Genomic DNA, 19,669 nt, shown 5'->3' with positions numbered 1-19,669 from the left:
TGAATACTTTTGTAATCAAGGACATATAAGGATTCTATTTCCTGATGCAAACTAATTGTTTGAATGAAAATAATCCATTACTCATTTGTCATAAATAAAGAACAATTCAAGATAAGTCAATTTTTCATACTTTGAGTTCTCTCTCTTTTTTTTTTTTTTTTTTACTCAGTTGTGGTATAATGTTTTGAGGGACCTTTTTATTCTATTGTAATTAAGGATTATTCAGCTATTTTTTCAATTTTGCCATTGTGCATGTGTTTTTATACTCCATTTATCGTGAGTATGTTTGATCAACAATTCTGAAATTTGGCTGGTTCATAAAAGATAGTCTAGTATTGATTAATATATTTTTTTTAAATCTTTTATGTAATTGAAATCTAATAAGTGAAAATGTTTTTTGTTTTCTGAGCAATAAATTTTACTTTACATTGATTTTAGGTAAAAGAGTAGGATAATTTTTACAATTGTTAAGAACATATATTGCAATAAGTAATAATAATAATAAAGCAATATCATTTTGAAGATATTAGATACATCCAAAAAAAGTCAGGAAAATTTGTTATAAACCCCTGAAATATCAAGGAAATGCAAACTGCAGAAATGATGGCCGCCCAGCTATGTGATGATGTGACATTCATCATCTGACATATTCATATGACATCACTGATTATGTGACATTAATTCAAATATTTTTCATTTCTGTAATTAAATCACCTTTTTCTTTCTTTATTGCAGGTTACAAAACAGAGTTTAAATGGTCAGAATATTTAAAGAAAACCAAATCTGAAGCAGCTCCCGTTGATCTTTTTCAGAAAGTAGGTTGTTGCTTTTTATATTGCTTTAGTGTATTGAAATGTTAAGAGTAAAATTAAACACTCATAATTCTTTCTCTTTTTAATTTTTTATTAAACAATTTTATAATTAAAATTAGTCAAGCATTGAAAGAAATTTTGGTTCATTAAGGTTCGTTGTTGTTTTGTGGAATTAAATATGATTTCCTAAATTTTTTTTTTTTTCTTACAAGGATATACCTGATCATGGTTTCAAAGAAGGAATGTTTCTTGAAGCTGTAGATCTAATGGAACCTAGATTGATATGTGTGGCGTATGTAACAAAAGTTGTAGGTCGTCTTTTAAAAATTCATTTTGATGGTTGGGAAGAAGATTATGATCAGTGGTGTGATTGTGAGAGTCCTGACCTTTTCCCTATTGGTTGGTGTGATGTCCTAGGTTATAGGCTTGAACCACCTAGAGTAGATGGTAAGAAATCTGATCAAACTGTTTAATCTTTTAAATGATGCTTTCTAGTGTGAAATAAATAATATAGGATTTCTGTTAGATGTATGCATTAAATATTTCTATTTCTTTAGTTACTGAAGAAAAGAAGAAAAAGAAAACAGTTGTTAAAAAAAGTAATTATTTTTCTTTCATAATTTTGTTTAGTTTCTTTTCTTTTCTTTTATTATTATTATTATTATTTATTTGAAAAGACTTAATTTTTTCCTCTTCATAATTTCTTGTTTTAAAAACTTTGAAACATAGTATTTCATTTAAGCATCTGTCGTGAAGATTTGAATGAAATTTTCCATCGGCTTAGCGTAGCTTGAATTTGCTTTTTTATCTTTTTTTTAAACGATTATACTTTATTTTGAAACTCCTTTCTCTTCTTCTTTTTTTTTTTTTTTTTTTTTTCTTTTGTGTAGAGATAGTGAATGCATTAGAATTTCACTTTTATTATGTTACAGATTCAAGAGAATATAATTATACAGATGATTTCCTACTGTTGTGCATAAAACATATATATTGATGTGCTTGCCTTATACAGAGAAATCAAAATTAGTCTTGTCCAGAAGACAAGATTTCTTTTCCCATATCTTTAAAAATGAAGAAAGGAATTTTTCTGTTGAAAGATCCATATTTAAATAGGATATTTCCCCAAATAAATACGTTAATGTCATTTTTCTTGTTAATTATTTTCTATTGTATAATTATTCTTGTGTAATCACTTTTATAGTTTTTTAAATTTCTTTATAAATAAAATGAGATTTCAAACGTTTAATATTTCGGAAATAATGCCATATTTTATTTAATGGAATCGGGAATCAAAAATATAAAATATTTCTCTAATCAAACAAGAATTTTTAACTTGTATAGATAATTAGCAATAATAAGAGGATATGTAAATTAGCACATACTTGTCCAATTAATATACTGAATCTCAAAAGATTGAAAACTTTATCGAGTAAATAGTGTTTTAATAATATGTTATATACATGAAGTTCATGCAGGCAAAACCTATTTGAAATATTGCAAACTTTTGTAGTTGATTGATCTCTACAGTCATGAGGAATATTTATTTGAATTTTCATAAAGCATCTGTACCTGTAGAGACATTCAAAATAGTCACTTGGTATGCTGATGTTCTTATTAAATATTCCAACTTTCATTACCAACTAACTGGTGGTTATTTTCAAGAATTCTATTAAATACTTTCTAATGTGTTATGTAATTTAAAATGATTCCCATGATTTCAAATGCTTCCAATTATATAATGAACTAGGCCACCAAGATGAGATTTAATTGTGTTAGTGGGAGGAAACTTTAAAATTAAAAAAAAAAACTCATGTCTCCTAGCACAACATAATTAAAATATTTAATTATAGTCTTCTCATTTCAGTTGTTATAAATATTGAATTTTTATGTTCTCCATATTCTGATTTCTGTTGAATGCATTGAAAAGTTAAGCTAATTGTCCCTGCATCCAAGTTTAACACACTTACTTGATCATCTGCCAATTTTGTTTTTCCATATAGCTTATTTGTGCTGCTAATGATATCTACCAATATCTGAAGGTGCATGATTGTATTGCAAATGGAATTTCTCCTGTGTTTTTATGTTACGGCAGTATTTTGAAATTCCTTCACAAGAGTGGTGAATTTTTTAAAAAGTGATGCTTGTTTCTTGCAGAGTATAAGATATCATATTTCTTAAGTAAATTTTGTTAATTTTCTTTTTACAGCTATTTGCTTTAAAAGTTCATTAATGGAAATATGGATTTTCATCCTTTCTGGGTTTTTAAAATACAAATGAAAATTTTTGAAGCATTCATTTTTAAAAAAAAATCTACTTGTTTATGCTACATTCAGACCGAATTTTTAAGTGTGAAAATGTTATATGTTATAATTTCAAATTGTTGTCAGTCAGAATCAAGAAACTAAATTATTTTTGTCTAATCATCAAATTTTATGAGGCAAATTTTAGCCTTGTCATTATTTACTCTAGTTTTTGCACATACTTTTTTTTATAATGAATTCATTGTTAGATTCTTTTAACCTTCTAGGTATCCATTTTTTTATGTAATTACTTAAATATTTGAATCATTTATAACATTGTTTATTTTTTTGGTTTCCACTCTCATTTCTCCCCCCTTTGAAAACTATATTGATAGCTTTAATTTTTCTGTGGTGTTTCAGGGAAAAAGAAATCACTGTTGAAAAGAGCCACAGGTAGTGATGATTCACCAATTATACTGGATGAAAAGTCCAACTTGAATGATTTTGAAGATTCTAAGGGTAAGCTTGAATATATTTTTTAAAGTGTAATTGAGGAATTTGTATAAGTTGATCATTTTCTTTGTTTTAAAATTATTGTAATGACATACTTCTTTGTATTTATGCATACTATTTTGTATTTTTTTGCATCTCTATTACTAAAAAATTAATCAAAAATACAAACATTATGAAATTACAATTTCAAAAATTATTTCTGAATCAAACTAAAAAAACTAAACAAAATAAAAAAGATGCAAATGTATATAGAGAGTACTAATGCTGCTATTATTAAAACACAGATGAACTTAACCAAATTAGTACAAATATTAAGTTAATATAAAAAGAATTAAAAAAGAGGAAAAGAAATGATGAATCTATTACTAAAAAGATATGCATGCGAGTTTATGTATTCTACGGATCAGACTGTTTATCTTATAGCTGATGCAAATGTACTGTGGAGGGCAATACTGTGCACATTAGGGGGGGGGGAATTTAACTGAAATAAAATTTAGCAACATTTTGTCATTTTCCCATTCTAACTTGGGACATATTATAGTACATTTTTACACTATTTTAAATCTTATATATATATATTTCATTTTAAAGAAATTAATTTTGACTTTTGTTAAAACAGTTTAATAATTTAATGATAAAATTCAAATAATTTTCCTTGTTTCATGAAATATTTAAATGTGATACATTTCTGCCTAAACATGTATTTCTGTATCTTCTTAATTGAGTTTTAGGATTTCTAAGATTGAATATTTTTTATGTAATTATTCTGAAATATTTTTAATATCTTAAGCTCTTTTCTCTATATAATAAAACTATTTTTCAATTAATCATTCTTATTTTCTTTATTGGTGTTTATGCTTGGTACTATTCATTATTTTGTAAAGTTTAAGTCCTTTTTTTTTTTTTTGTCCCAAGCATTATTCGTGTCAGTATATTTAATCATATGATTTTATTCTATTTGTTGAAAGCTAAAGGAAGATTTTTTTCATTGACTGCACAATTTATTTAGGGATTAAAAAGGGGGAGGGGTAAAAAATGGAAGTTACACTACTATAAAAGACAACTTGTAATTAGATAGATTATTCAACTCCATTAGAAAAAGTAATTCACATAAATAGTAAATATTCACATAGAAAGCAATTAATCAAGGTAGTACTCATCATAATTCGATGCTTAAAAATGTCTTCCTCGGGCAGTCATAAAAATCAAAGTTATGCACAATTAGTTAACTGATCACTTAGTTAATAAATAGTTTTCTTTTCTTCATTTTTATAGTTTTACATTCAAAACATTTTTCTTATACCTTCATATTAGATTGAAAATAATAAGTAAATATGTTGTTTGATTTACATTCTTTTGCTATTTTTATGTATAGTCTCTTCAGTATAGTCTATAATATTTCTGAGATTGCCTGATAAAAGCTAAACAAATAATTTTATTAGACCTCTTGTAAAGCCAGTTTTATATCATATGGAAAATATTGGTTTGAAAAATTCTAATTGAATTGTTGCATCAAAAGAACTCTAAACATGCAGAATCTGTAGAAAAAGTAACCAAATTATTTTATTAATAAATAATTTGCTTCAATTTTTTAAAAATATCTGCAAATTAGCTACACAATTTACAAATGTAATTGTCTTCAATCTCTTTATGGTGCTTTATTCAATACATGAATCTCTCAAAAATAGATATGAATAATGATATTCATTTACATAATGATTTGACCAGTTTGTAATACTAGAATAAAAGTAAAGTCTTTATAGTGCTCTGTAAAGGGATTTAAATTTACCTACAGGAGACAGATATCCAACTGTAAAGAAAGGGAGAAGACATATATTAAATTTAAAGCAGATTGATAGAACTTTGTTGCCTTGTTCTCTTAATTTTAAAAATATGTCTGTTGTAGCTTTATTATTACAATGTTGTTTTTTTTTTTTTTGATCATTTTATTCCAACTGCTTCTTTTAAGCATAATCATTACAGACAGCTATGATCAAAATTTGTTATTGTATCAATTTCCAGTGACACACTAGTTTCTTCATATTTTATTTACTAATTTATCCATCAATTTTGGCCTTCCTTTTCCACAATTCTTTTGTAACCTTGATGTATGTGTTTCATTTTTTGTCCTTTGTAATAGGAATTTTCAAAAATGGACCCATTTCTTTCCATCTCTCTAACATTGATACGAGCTTCTATTACTATAATACTACTTATTATTATTCTATTCCATCTAAAAATTGTTTATGTTCAGACTTCATCAAATAATATAAAACTGTTTTGTGGTTTGTGTTTGGATCTTTTATATGCTAATAAGCTAACTTTTTCTCCTTTTCATAAGATTTCATAAATTTGTTATCCTTAGAAAGAAAAAGTGTTTCATTTTTTTTAAATCAAAATTTTCTATACAAAAAATAGTAGAACAAAGGTCTGATCAAACCACAACTTAAAAGTAAAATACGAAGAAATCTTTTCCTCTTTTCAATTTTTAAAATTTAGATTTCAAAATTGCTTATAATAGATGCTGTAGATAAAAAAATTTTAATATTTAATAATATTTCATTCAATAATTTGTTTTCTTCAATTCTAATCATCTTTCAATTGCATGTAATTGGATCATTACTGAAGTTAAGTTTCATTCTTTCCAAGAAAGACAAAAGTTGTTTATTAGGATATCTGTGAAAAAAAAAAAGAAAACAAAATTAGTTCCATAAAGATGTAAAAATGTATATTACCATTACATATCAATAAATTTGCCTTCATATACTGGTTGAAATTGTAATTTTGATTTATGCCATATGTGGTAATAATTTCTTTATTTTCTCAGCACTGGATAGCAAAATTCGTTTGAATTTTACAGAAGTATTAAATTTTTATTTTTTTATCTGTCTTTATTACTTTATGCAAAATAGTAGTACAATCATATTTGATTTTTTTAAAAAGTGTCATTCATTTAGATTTGTAACTTTGTGAATGCATTTAACCATTATCTGAAGATTAAAGTCATTAAAATATAATTAAATCAATTGATTTTTCTTCTAATCTTCCCTCAACAAAAAAGGATTGTAAAGCATTAAAATGGGGGGAGGACAAACCTTGATACCTAATGGGAAAAGGCCAAGAGAGGAAGAAAGACAGAATGGAAATGTAATTGATGAATGATTATCAAAAGAATGCTAGGCATACTTTTATTCCCAATAAACTGATAACTAACTGGATATAAAGATAATGAAATTTAATTTCCTTGTTCTTAGAATAGTGTATTAATCCAGCTATGTAAAGTTATGTAAAATATAATAGTCTAGAATAGAATATGCTCTGTGGCTTTGCTTTTAAAAAGTTATCATTTGCATGTCATGGTTAAAACTGGAATATTTAATCAAACAATGTTCATTCTCAAGAGGGAAATATGATCGCAGCCATATTGAAATTCTGATGTGAAAAAATGAAAAATGGAATTTTAGTGGTATAGTCAACGTAATTAAACCAAGAAAATGTGACAAAAATTATATGTTGCCTACAAAAGAGGATCGGAGGTGAGAGCTCTGTTTTATTATTGTAAATGCTTTTCCCACTGAAATGAAAGTACTTTTATTATTGTATTAGAAATGTACACAGCAGTGCTGTTTTTTGATTTATAAACATATCAGTGCTAAATTTGTCCCAGTATCTAGTGCATGAATCTTAGAGAAAGATTGGTGAAAAAGTTTTTGCATCAGTTAAAAAAATCATTTTAAGATGGTAATAATATAATATAATTCTGTTCTCTAGCTGGAAAGGTATTGTAAAATCTAAGAAAAACACACTTTGAATAAATTGTAATTAGTTTTAAAAAAATGTTACACTTTGATTCGAATTACATTTTATGTAACATACCTAACAATTGCTGTTAAACAACTTTCCTAGAAAAAATTATAGAAAGCTTTGTTTCATTGTAGTGATTAAACATTCTTTAAGTAATTCATAAGAATTATTCTAAAGAATAACGAATCAAATCTATTTTAAATGCATTTTAAAATTACTATATTTTAAACATACCTAATATTTTCTCTCATAATTATTATTAAGTTAAAATAAATTAAAGCAGGAAGTTTTGTTTTATTTTAACTTTTGCTTGAATACTGAATATTATATATGGGTTATATTCGTATAACTGATGTTAATGTGTTTTATTTAATAAACTGAGATATATTATTAATTTCTTACTCTCCATATAATTATAAGTTTTAATTGACGAATTGTATATATTTTATAAATATGTAGCATAATTAATCTGCTAATGTATAAATAGTTTGATAAATTATTAAAGTTCAATTAATGTTTTGATAAGTATTTCAATGCTTCATCATTGTTTTTTTAATCTAGGATTTTATTTTTAGTCTGATAATAAATCATATAGTTTTTAAGTTAACCTTATCTTAGTTAAGTCATAAAAATAAAAGTGGTCATTTAGCTTTTAAATTCTAAAGAGTTCAAATAGCAGATGAAGACACAACCAACTTTTCTGTTCATTTTAGATCCACTAGTATAGAAACAATTTCTTATTTCTTCTGAAATGTAACATTCTTTTATAGAAATTGCATTCTGACAGGATTATTGTTTCATATCCAAAATTTATCATATCATTTATGTTATCTTTATCTTTAAACATTTCAATTTCCTTAAATACTTTTTTTAATTTGATGTCTCTTAGAGGGGAAATTGCTAAGAATTTGAAAGGCCTCTGTTCAGACCATTTTGTAAATCTTAATGTGATTATTTTTGACAATTACTGTGTTTTGTTAACCAAATTTTAGAGTCATATGAAATAATCTTTATTTATAATAAAGGTGTGTGTTTTACTGCTCCACAACCCAAACCATTTGACCTGTAATTCTGTAAGAGTTCTGATCTCAAACTGTACAATACTTTCTTCATAGAACTCTAAACTTTACTACATATTATTTCAAAATTTGGATTCTTAGTGTACTTTCTTTTATTCTATTATTCCTATATTTTGTATTAGGGATACATATATACTGTAGATCTTCATTGAATTTCTCTAGTGTATCTTCTATATTATTTTCCTTTATGTCCAGATTTTTGAAACCTTCAACTAAAATTCTTAAATCTCTTCTTTTGAACTCAAATACCTCATAATATTTTATTATTTTGTCTTTTAGCAAGGAATATGTTATGGATTTATGGTCACTTTCAGTTTTTTCATTATTGGCTATGTAATTTACAATATTATATCAGTGTTCTTCAATAGGGTGAGGTCAATGAAGTTGATGTCTTTTTCACTCTCATACTTCATTAGGGAGTGAAGTTCATTAAAAACGTCTAACTTCAATTTTTATATAAATTTCATTAATTCTTTTCCTCTTGTATTCGCTGAATGGGGACCACATGTCGCATTTTTTTGCATTAAAATCCCAATTTGTTGAAATATTGTTTTTATAATACAGATTAAGATTTTCTAATCTGTTCAGTATTGATACTAATTACCATTTGTGAGACAATACATAAGTACAATTAAACATTTTCAGGAATTAAATTTAATGTTAATTAAATTAAATGTTACTGTTGACAAAAATTTTAGAGACTTCCTTAGAACAATTGCAGCCCTAGGGGAATTTAAATAGTTTATAACTTTAAATTATGTCAGAACATCTTATCATTTATCAAATATGTTTCATTGAAAGCAATCAAATTAATTTACCTACAACAAAATCGAGTTCTTTCTAATACACTTAAAAAAAGCTATAAATTCTATGAGAAATATCATAATTTCTGAATATGTCATTTAGATATTTACAGTTTATTTCCTTCTTGCATGATTCTCTATTAAGATTTTCTTCAACAATTGACACAAATTATCTTTCCTTATCAGGACAATGATCCAGATAAAGCTAAGGTGGCAGGCTACAGTGTTAAAGCAACTGATGTCTGTATCTCTAAATGATTAAGTTCATATTAAGTCCCAATTGCCTTACAAAAGGAAGTCAAAATGCCAAATTTAAGAACTGTTAGAGACTGGACTCATTAAGTAAAGTTACAGTGCTTGAGCATTAGGATTGATTGAAAAATTTAAAGTTGTCCTATCAAATTGCATTAGGTGTGAAATTCTTCTTCATTCCCTGCTAGATGTGAAGAATTCTAAGAAGTGCCATTACAAGTTGATTGAAAAATTTAAAGTTGTCCTATCAAATTGCACTAGGTGTGCAATTCTTCTTCATTCCCTGCTAGATGTGAAGAATTCTAAGAAGTGCCATTATAAGAACTGTAGTTTATAATGAATTATAGGTATAAAGAGAGCAATGACTATTGGTAACATAAATTTAAAGGCCATTCAAAAATTCTATAAAGGAAAAAGAAATACCCAGTTTTAAGAAAAGCATGTATTGATAAACTTCAGTTGAAAACCCTTGATTACTGTTGTCGAGGCTTCGAAGAAAGTTGTTGGAAATGTTGAAATTTGCAAGAACATGGAAATTGCGGCTAACAAACATATTCTGTGTTCCATTCCCCAAACAAGGCTAAAGCTTGCAACATTTGTTTGAATATGTGATATTTATGGATTTGCTTATTGACTTGTCACTAACCTATTTCTATGATCTCGATTGTGAAAAAGATATTGATGAAAATATTCAAATAATTATTAATAAAAAATGCAGTTTTGAGACAGAAATCAGAATCCAGGCATAGTCTTCATGAACAAACATTGTGTTTAGGAATATTATTTCTCCAAGATATTTGAAAGTCAGAAAAATAAGACTTAGGTGGTGGGAAAGATACGTGTTCATCTTTACCAGAGGTGCAAAGATGAAAAGTCTAATTTATACATTATCAATGTGCTTCGTGGACATGTTTACTGGAACAGCAAACATAGTATAAACTGCATTATGGGGTTTGATCATTGCCTGAAATATGGATTTATCTTAACTTGTATTAACAACAATAACATCACAGCAAACTACAGCAAGATAAATTGGGAGCATTATATCCTTGCTCAAGATGATTGCTAGACCTTTTCAATTGATAATTTGTCAACTTTTTTTCTAATGAACTCCCATTAAAGCATTTGATAAAATACTTGGACAGATTAATAATTGACCCTCAAGATTTATTATTGGCAAAATATTTAATGACTATGCACATTTTATAATTAATGAATCTTTCCTATAAATTTTAGAAATTTTTCTTATGGTTAAGAAAAAAATAAGTAGTAGTTTTAGTATTGACCAGAAATATTGTTTGTATTTGTTACTTCAAGTGACTATTAATTACACTTTGCTGATAAAAAGCTTGGAAAGTTGTTGCATACCAGATGGTTCACTAAAGCCATTTGATTGCTTCAACTTAATATGAGTCCAAGGGAGCTATTTTAAGATACTGCTGGAATTAATTATAATAAAATTTTATTACCTGTCCGATTTTATATCAAATATAATCCAATTATCATCAATTATCAAGTTCACCGATTTGTTAATTCATTATGGTGCCTAGGCAAAGAACTTGCACAAATTATGGATACAACTATTCAATGAAATGATTTCCTCGGACAACCAGAAAATATACTTATTGCCATACTTACTGACATATTAAAAAAACTATGAATATATAAAATCCTTTCTGCCAGGGCAAGAAAAGTGCAACAGTCATCATTGTCTGTAAGTTTGAAGTGTGAAAAATCAATTACAGTTCTCAAGATTATATTGATCTAATAAATGTCAAAAGTGTAAAATAGAAGAATTATTGATCTTATAATTTACCCAAAGAAAATATGCATGCTTATCGAAAGAAAGGTTCATCTCTTCTCCTATTTATTTGCAGTTTTCCTTATCTGATCCAGGCAGCGGAAAATTCATGTGAAAACAATTATTGCTGCCACATCAGTATTATTAATATGCAAAAGATCTTCACAGTTTGGTTGTATCAAAGCTAGAATTGTCAATAAGAAAATCTTTGTGACTAATGCAGATTGTAAATCTAATAGAATTAATAAATAGACGCAATTAGCATCCCAAAATTAGGTGGTTATTATGGGCATAAGTGAATCTCGATATGTATCTATCTCCATGCATGGAGTTCTGTGTGGTTTCTAGAAACCGGCAAAGAGTTGCATATAGTTATTGATAACTATAAGAAAATTTGCTGTTTTATGGCGTAATTAGTTTATAATAAATACTAATTGATGCATTGATTAATGAAACACCCACATCACTTGAAATAATTACCTCTAAATTATTATGATAAAATGTTTGTAATTTCTTATAAAAGGCTCAATTTTAAAGCAATTTCAAAGCGTAGAGGAAAAGAATAAAAATTCTGAAAATATTCAACACTAATATGTTACTTAATAAACAACTTTTTACACCTAATGTTATTTTAAAAATTTATATTTTTCGATTCATTTTGCGTGGTGCTTTCTCTGGTATGTGTCTTTAGAAAAAAGAAAATGTGAAGCTGTGTGTTGACTACTGTCAACTAAATAAATATGTAATTCCAGATGCTTATCCAATGAATCTAATTTCATATTCATTTCAAGGGATGCTGACAAATCCCTTAAAGCCTGAAGTGAAACACTATACTGCTTTTGTCTTGCACCCATTATTGTATCAAATGGAATGGAATGCCTTTCAGGATGAAAAAATGCTAGAAACATATTCCAGTGAACCATGGACAAGATTCTTTCAAAGCCTTGAAGATACTGCTAAGCATAGATACTGTTGCCATTTTTTCCGAGAATTGAGAAGTGCATAAGATGCACAGTAATAAAGTGTTTTCACTTCTGCAGTCTAAACTTAGAAAAGTGTGAATTTGGTAGAAAGAAGTAAAATTTCTTGGCCTCATTGTTGGGCCTGGAAGGCACTTTCCAAATTCTCAGAAAATGGAAACTATAAAGAAATAACTGCAGTCTATTAGAAAAAAGAAAATTTATAGCTTGTTAAGAGCTTGCAAATTATTTATTTCAAATTTCTCTTTACATGTTACCATTAATCCATCTTACCAAGAAAAAAAAATATTCTACAAAATTTCATGAATGAAGAACAGGAGCAGGCCATCTAAACTTTTAAAGAAGAATTAACCATAAGGCCTTCTTTGTATACTCCACAACTTGATGAATCATTTCAATTATGTACAGATACCTCAGCAACAACTTGGTGCATGCCAGTCTCAGATGAATGAGAAGGAGAAACCAATTGCCTTTTTCTGCACAAAATTGACTGCCACCCAAACATGGTATTTAGATATTCAATGCATACATTCAAGTTATCTCCAAGTTCAACAGCCCTATATATCTCACCCAGCAGATGTCTCATAGTGCAAAGGTTCTTGCACAATGGTCTTTAGCCTTGCTAAGATTCAATGTGACTATATCATATCAGCCTCTTTATCTAGATAGCCATTGCAGTAGTGAAAAACTTCTCTGTAAATGTAAATGAAATCATCTATCCATCTGTTTTATTATTATTATTTGTTTTGTATTTCTATTTTGAATGTCTGTATATGCTGTTTTTCTATTTATTTATTTTTCTGTGGGAATTGCATACAATTTGCTCTCATATCTCCTATTCCTCCCAATTGTTAGTGACCAAATACTGCTTGAAACTTTTTCTTTATTTTAGGACAGTCTTTTTTACTTTACAAGATGATTGCCTGATTAAAGTAACTAATCCCAGTTTCCAAGTAGCAGCAGAAAGGGTTTTTTTTCTAAGTTGACAATGTTCTTCTCCAAAGTGGGGATGATTAAGGTCCTACTCATTTGTCCTTGACAGCGATGGTTGGAAAATTATCAAGTGATAAATCTTGATATCTGAGAAGCAGAAAAGAAGAAAATGATAGTGATGGAATTGAAATGTCGTAGAATGACTGTTATCAGAAGAGGGTTTAGGGTGGCTTTGTTTGCTTGGAACTAATGAATTTTTTTTTTTTCCTTCAGGCCATAGATGTAATTATGTCAAATATAATAGTTCTAGAATAAAATCTGTTTTCTGGCTTTGCTTTTAAAAAGTTATCATTCACAGGTCATGATTAAGTAGGTAAATTTTATCAAAATAATGGATCAGACTTGAGAGTGTAACATTAGGCAAATTGAAATTATAGCTAGAAAAAAATTAAAGAAACAACTTTAATATGGGTTTCTGAGTTATACTGAATTTGGAATTTCTTCAAAGCTAATTAATGCTAGCTTTTATATATATAAAATGATCAGTTAATCTGCTGATCTTTGACATTAATCATATCTGGATTGTTTATCCTGATTGCTGTGAAGAAATTCGTTTCTTTATTTATATTTGTAGCATGTGAAAAATAGTTTATTAAATAAATAGTACTATGTGTCGGTTGCTCCATATTGTAACCCATTAAGTAATATATTCTGCAATTTTTTTAAGGCTCGAAATATGTTTTTAAGAATTTATTGTTAAAAAAAATGTGATTTTTATTTTATTTTTCTTTATAAACTCCTCTCCCCATTATTTTATACAATTAGCCCTAGTGTTGCTTCAAACGGGACGTTAATATATCTAAACCAAACTATTACTTTATTCACGGAGTATCCAAGGAATTGAAATTTAGAAGGAAATTAAAATAAAGTTTTGAGTTTAAGCAAAAATAATTTCTTTGCGTACAGATTCTAAAGAAAAAAAGTAGCTCTTAAATTTCAAGTGTGTTAAACTTTTTGCTATGAGTTTAAGATATATATATATATATATAATATTATTAAGTACCATACTTCGAAAATTTTCATTTATTTCCATAGACATTATGATTTTAAAAACTTGCATTTCAATTCTAAGCTTTCTCTTTTTTCATAAATGAATTGTATTCACTCTAATTTTAGATATGTATATTATTTCCTGCCTTTAAAAAAAAAAAAAAAACTAGTAACTCATTTGTTATGTTTTAGATTCTTTTCAAGACAACAGTGTAGTGCCTGATGATTCTAGTTCATGCTCATATCAAGGTAAGTAAGGCTTGTTATAAATGCATCAAAATAAATTTCTTTCTGTAATAAAAGAGAAGGGAGTAATGAATAGATCTGGGAAATGACTGAACTTCACCATTGCAATATGTTTTCCAACATATATTAGTATAAATCTTAATATATCGTGATTGTGTTATTAATTTATTACTATTATAAACTATAAATAACATTTCTTAACATACTGATTAATCAGAATGACAACAGATAAATTTAATTTTTGTTTTATATATATATTATTGAAAATAATTGTGTCAAATCTCTCAATAAATGTTTCAATGTCAAAAAAATCTGTATTTTACATTTGATCATTTTCTGTTTAATGGGTAATATTGTGATTTCTAAAATTTTACCTCCTTTACCACTGATTTAGAAAACGTCCATTTCTATCAATTATTAAAAAAAACTAGTAATAATATTTTAACAAATAAAATTAAGTATTTTTAATAAAACAAATTCAAAATTTGAAGTCTAATATCTTGGAAAAATTAATTCTGTATATTAATAACATAAACTTTTGTTCTTATTTTAAAATGTTTAATGCCAACTTTAATTTAAATATGCATTTGAATTTTATCAATAGCTAGGTTAGAGTTTGTTTGTGTTTTATAGCAGAAGTCATCTTTGAATTATGGTATTATAATATTTGTATCAGTTTAAAAGAAAATCAAAATATGGAATGTCTACAAAATCCAAATGTCTAAAAGTATAAAGATGTGAGTCATAAAAAAGGGCAACAATGATGTAAGGTATGGAACAATACTAAAAAGCATGGCTAATGTCTATATATAATTATAAAAACCAATACTTAAAGGTTAACATGAGGAGTTTTGGAAACCAACTCACCTAAATCGGGTGAGATTTCTTAACAAGAAAAAGGGGGGTAAGACACTATGAAAAAAATTGTGGACATTTCACAAGAATGTGTAAAACAGGCATGAGACTTACAAATTGAGCAAAGTGGTGTTGGATCCTTCATTAACAAATGTCGATGAGCGAATTCCTCAAACTTAGGCAGATTAGACAATTAAAATTAAAGAGAATTTCATATATTATTTCAAAAATCAAAGAAAGATTTTGTAAAAATAATAATTTCAAAATTATTTAAACATGAATAACAAATATTATAGGGTATGTTTTTATGCCGAAGAATGATGCTATACATTGAAAATTTTAGAAAAAGTCTTCCAATCTTCGCACAATTACAAAACAACATGGTCAAATAAAAGAAAAATATGACATTATATATTATCATTAATGTAAATTCAACGAAAAAAAATGACAAACACTCAAATAAAATGCTATGTTTTGGAATATTAAAATTCTATCTAATTATGTATTTATTATTCCTTATTATTCTATCAATAATTTGCATATTATAAAATCCAAAATGAAATGAAAAAATTGAAAATTAAAATATGAAACACTAAAATTAAAGAAAAACATGAAATAAAGAGTTTTATAAAATGCAGTTAAGGATTGAAAATTATCCATTCAGTACAAGATTTTTAAATCAATTCAGAATCCTGTGTATTTGAAAACTAAAAAAGCTCATGAATAAAGAAGGGAAAATTATTTATATTATGCAAAAGTTTGAAAAAAATTCCGAAAATAAATAAATTGGGAGTAATAAACATTTGTTCATTAAAAATGATCTTATATCTTCAATGCAAAATAAAACAACTGAATAAAAAAAATTACATTATGAAATTAGAAAGTATTTTTTAAAGGTATAAAAATAGAAAAATTATGCATTTTTGGAAATACAAAAGCATATATTACAAAAAAAGTATGTGGATTAAAAAGTTTAAAAAAATACCAACATATTTTCTACTGATACACAAAACAATGCCTTTGAAATCCAATCATAAAATATTGCCATGATTGATTGATTGATTTTAATCATAAAATTCGATCATTATCAGAAGTTTGATAAGTATTGTTGATTTGATCAATTCCGTTTGAACATTCATACTAATTTTGAAAGGTGTTAGAATTTCTAAGAGCCACTAATGGTCAACACTTTAGGAAGAGTTGATTTCCATTCACTAAAAGGGCATTTGCATAAAGTTTCAGTTCACATGTGTTGTTGAGATTTATGCATAGCATATGTTATTTGTAGAAAGGATTGTATGGTTGACGTTGAAGCTTTCTCGTTATTTTTCTGTCTTGTGTTTAAAATGCTGATGTTAATCTCCCTTAAGTGTAATTTTTTACTCATAATAGTATGAGATCACATATAGCTTGATACATATACTAAATTTTTAACATCGATTCACTACTGAAAATTTCAATTTTGCATTGTTATCTTTAATATTTGTTCATATTTTGAGCACAGAATTTTGAAAGTTATTAATAGCATTAAGCAAAGCTTTTTTCCCTCTGTGGAGCATTTTCTCTTCAAATTTCGGCCATATTAAATTATTAATAGTGTATTATCTTACAGTAAGACATTCCCTACTAAAAGAAGTTGCATTTAAATTTGAATTTTATTTAATAAGAATATTTAGATAATGGATTGTGGACTCTGTCCTCTTGGCTGCCTAGAGCAACAATGCGAAGATTAAATATATCAGTTTTGGCACTAAAAAATGTTTAATAAATTTTTTACAGTAAATTAAAACTTTTCAGAGTATTTTAAAAATCATTGGAACAAAAAAATTTTAAAAATAAGACTTTTATTGAAATTGAATTTATAACAAATTTATTTTGGGGCTTGACAATGTATAAACATAAGTAAAATTTGAAATGCCTTACAAAATTTAGATGTATAAAAACTTATATCGAAAAAATTAAACAAAAAAAGCTTGGAAAATTATGACAACATTTTTAATACTTTATTAAGCATATCTGCTTTGAATTTCAAATTTAAAAAAGTATATTTTTAATGACAATAATAATTAATATTTTAATTGGATATATGCTATAAAATATATTTAAAATTAAATAATATTTAATGTCTCTTGCCAATTAGTTGTATTTGGGGTTCAGTTATCTTCAGGATTTTTAAACTTAATTTATAAAATAATTAAAAATTATTACAAAACTACTTTACCATTATTTCTGGAAGAAATTTAGGATGTCAAAATTAAATGAAGCATAAAAAATTGCTTGTAAATGAAAGATACATAATTCTTTTATTGTATTTAAAAAGAAATTTGTTTTGGGTGTCTGTAAGTTTGTGGAATATAAAACAATTAGTTTCAAAATGGCGTGCTTAAAGCAAATATTTTTATATATTAAAATAAAGCAATATTTGTAGAAATATTAAAGAAATGAATAATAGGTGAAAAACAATGAAAAGCAACAAAAATAAACAATAACAAATTAATTTTGAGTATTGATATTGACTGCTTCACAGTTCGTCATACACCATGCTTTAAGGTCAGATAATGATAAAATAATTTTTTTAGATAAATCAGAAATCAGTATACTCCTAGTAATGAATAGGTGGATTAATACACAAAATTTAAATTATAGCTAAATTTCTTTTTCTCGTATTATATTCGTATATTCATACCCCCTTTTTTAATAAATTAATATGCACTGTTTCTTTTTTAAATTCAGATTAATGTGTTTGGCCTTTTCCTTGAATCTTATGATGACTTTTGTGTTTTTATTCAAGTGAATTGCAACTATTTTTGTATTAATTTCAGAATTTCTTAAATCATCTTTTTTTTAAAATGATATAAATATTTATAGGGAAACGGCGAGGACCTCCAAGGAGATCATTGACAACAATCAATCAACCAAGTACCTCAAACAGCCAAGAAGGAAAACTGAAATCCAGCTTAAATAAAAAAAGTTCAATAAATAGTGAGGCATGTTTTTTGCAGTGTTAATTAATCGAAATAACTTCTTTTCTATACTAATATTCTAAACTTTTTTTTAAAGGTACTCCTGTAAAAACTATATCAATAGATGAAGACAGTTCTTCTGCACAAAATGGTAATTATTCATAAATGTTACATTCCGGAAATTATAATATTAAAGCAAATTTTTATTTGATATTGTGGCAAGTTGAGTCGATCTCATAACTATTTTTCATCTAAAATATAATAAATTAATATCACAATTCTTGTACACTAAAGGTTTCAAAATCAGTATTTTGTTGTTGTAAAATTTGTAAATTAATCAGTGAATTGGTGTAAAAGTTTAAAAATGCAAGAATTTAATTTTATATTTTTATAGTTTTTTTTTAATTTATTTATTTAATTGTAAAAGATTAATATTAAATATTGTTTGTGTCGACAGTTGGATTTTTGTTAAGAAATGTGAAAACTATATCTAGATATTTTTTATACTATAGAGGGAAAATGAGGAAATAATTTTAACTATTTCTTTCAGAAATAAAATTTTTCAATAGATGCTTTTAAAATTCATTATTGAAAATCTTTGAATGAAATATATTTTCTTTTAGAACACAAAAGGCTTCGTTCGAAACGAATAACTTATGAAGAGTGTCCTGATCCTGAGTTGGGTAAATTTAGAACTAGGCGTCGAAAAAGGAAACAGAAAAAAAGTGCTGAAATGATTCTAGATGATTCTAGCTCGAGTTCTGGTGTTGGTAAGTATTGATTATTATTTTTTTTTATCTGCTTCTGAAATTGTTTTTAATATGTGGAATAGTTGCTTTGCTTTTTGCTGTTTGTACAAAGCTTCCATTTATTCAATTATATAATGTGTTTGCTAATTATATAAGGAATTTAAATATATTATTTATGCATTATGTATTAACATAGCATTTATTCTACTAAAATTTCTACAAGAATATGATTTTTCTTTTTGTCTTTGTAATAAATTCATTTCTTCATTAATTAATTCTGAAATATTGGCAAATAATACAAGTAATAATTATCTTTTAGGAGTTTAGTAAGTTTGAAATTTTTTTCATTTAAAGCAAAGAAATGACTAAAAAGATTAAAGATTTAATTAAATGTATAATCTGTCTTGCTTTCAAGTAAAATCTTAAAAAAAATGTGTAAAAATGTGCTTAGTATTTATATTTTCTGCAAATTTTATAAAGTACATACACATAAATGAAAGACATATTTTTTTTACTGGAAGCAGATAATAATATAAAGAATTTCTAGGTACATTTCAGATTAATTTAAAAATAAAAACTGCCCTTCAAA

The 19,669-nt window shown here is 26.3% G+C and overlaps 1 protein-coding gene across 2 annotated transcripts in view; it reads left to right on the top strand.

Annotated features, from left to right (window-relative positions):
- Positions 1-19,669, top strand: part of LOC129963097 (MBT domain-containing protein 1-like) — a 38,186-nt gene that overhangs the window by 13,967 nt on the left and 4,550 nt on the right. For both annotated transcript variants that reach the window (XM_056077154.1, XM_056077155.1), the window contains exons 9-16: positions 736-815; positions 1,025-1,259; positions 1,370-1,411; positions 3,473-3,571; positions 14,460-14,516; positions 18,237-18,350; positions 18,429-18,482; positions 18,955-19,101. In XM_056077154.1, the coding sequence (XP_055933129.1) occupies positions 736-815; positions 1,025-1,259; positions 1,370-1,411; positions 3,473-3,571; positions 14,460-14,516; positions 18,237-18,350; positions 18,429-18,482; positions 18,955-19,101 (828 nt within the window). The remainder of the gene's footprint in view (positions 1-735; positions 816-1,024; positions 1,260-1,369; positions 1,412-3,472; positions 3,572-14,459; positions 14,517-18,236; positions 18,351-18,428; positions 18,483-18,954; positions 19,102-19,669) is intronic.

This window comes from Argiope bruennichi, chromosome 3 (genome assembly GCF_947563725.1).
Source record: "Argiope bruennichi chromosome 3, qqArgBrue1.1, whole genome shotgun sequence".
NCBI lineage: Eukaryota > Metazoa > Arthropoda > Arachnida > Araneae > Araneidae > Argiope > Argiope bruennichi.
This window is presented reverse-complemented; position numbering and strand designations above follow the sequence as displayed.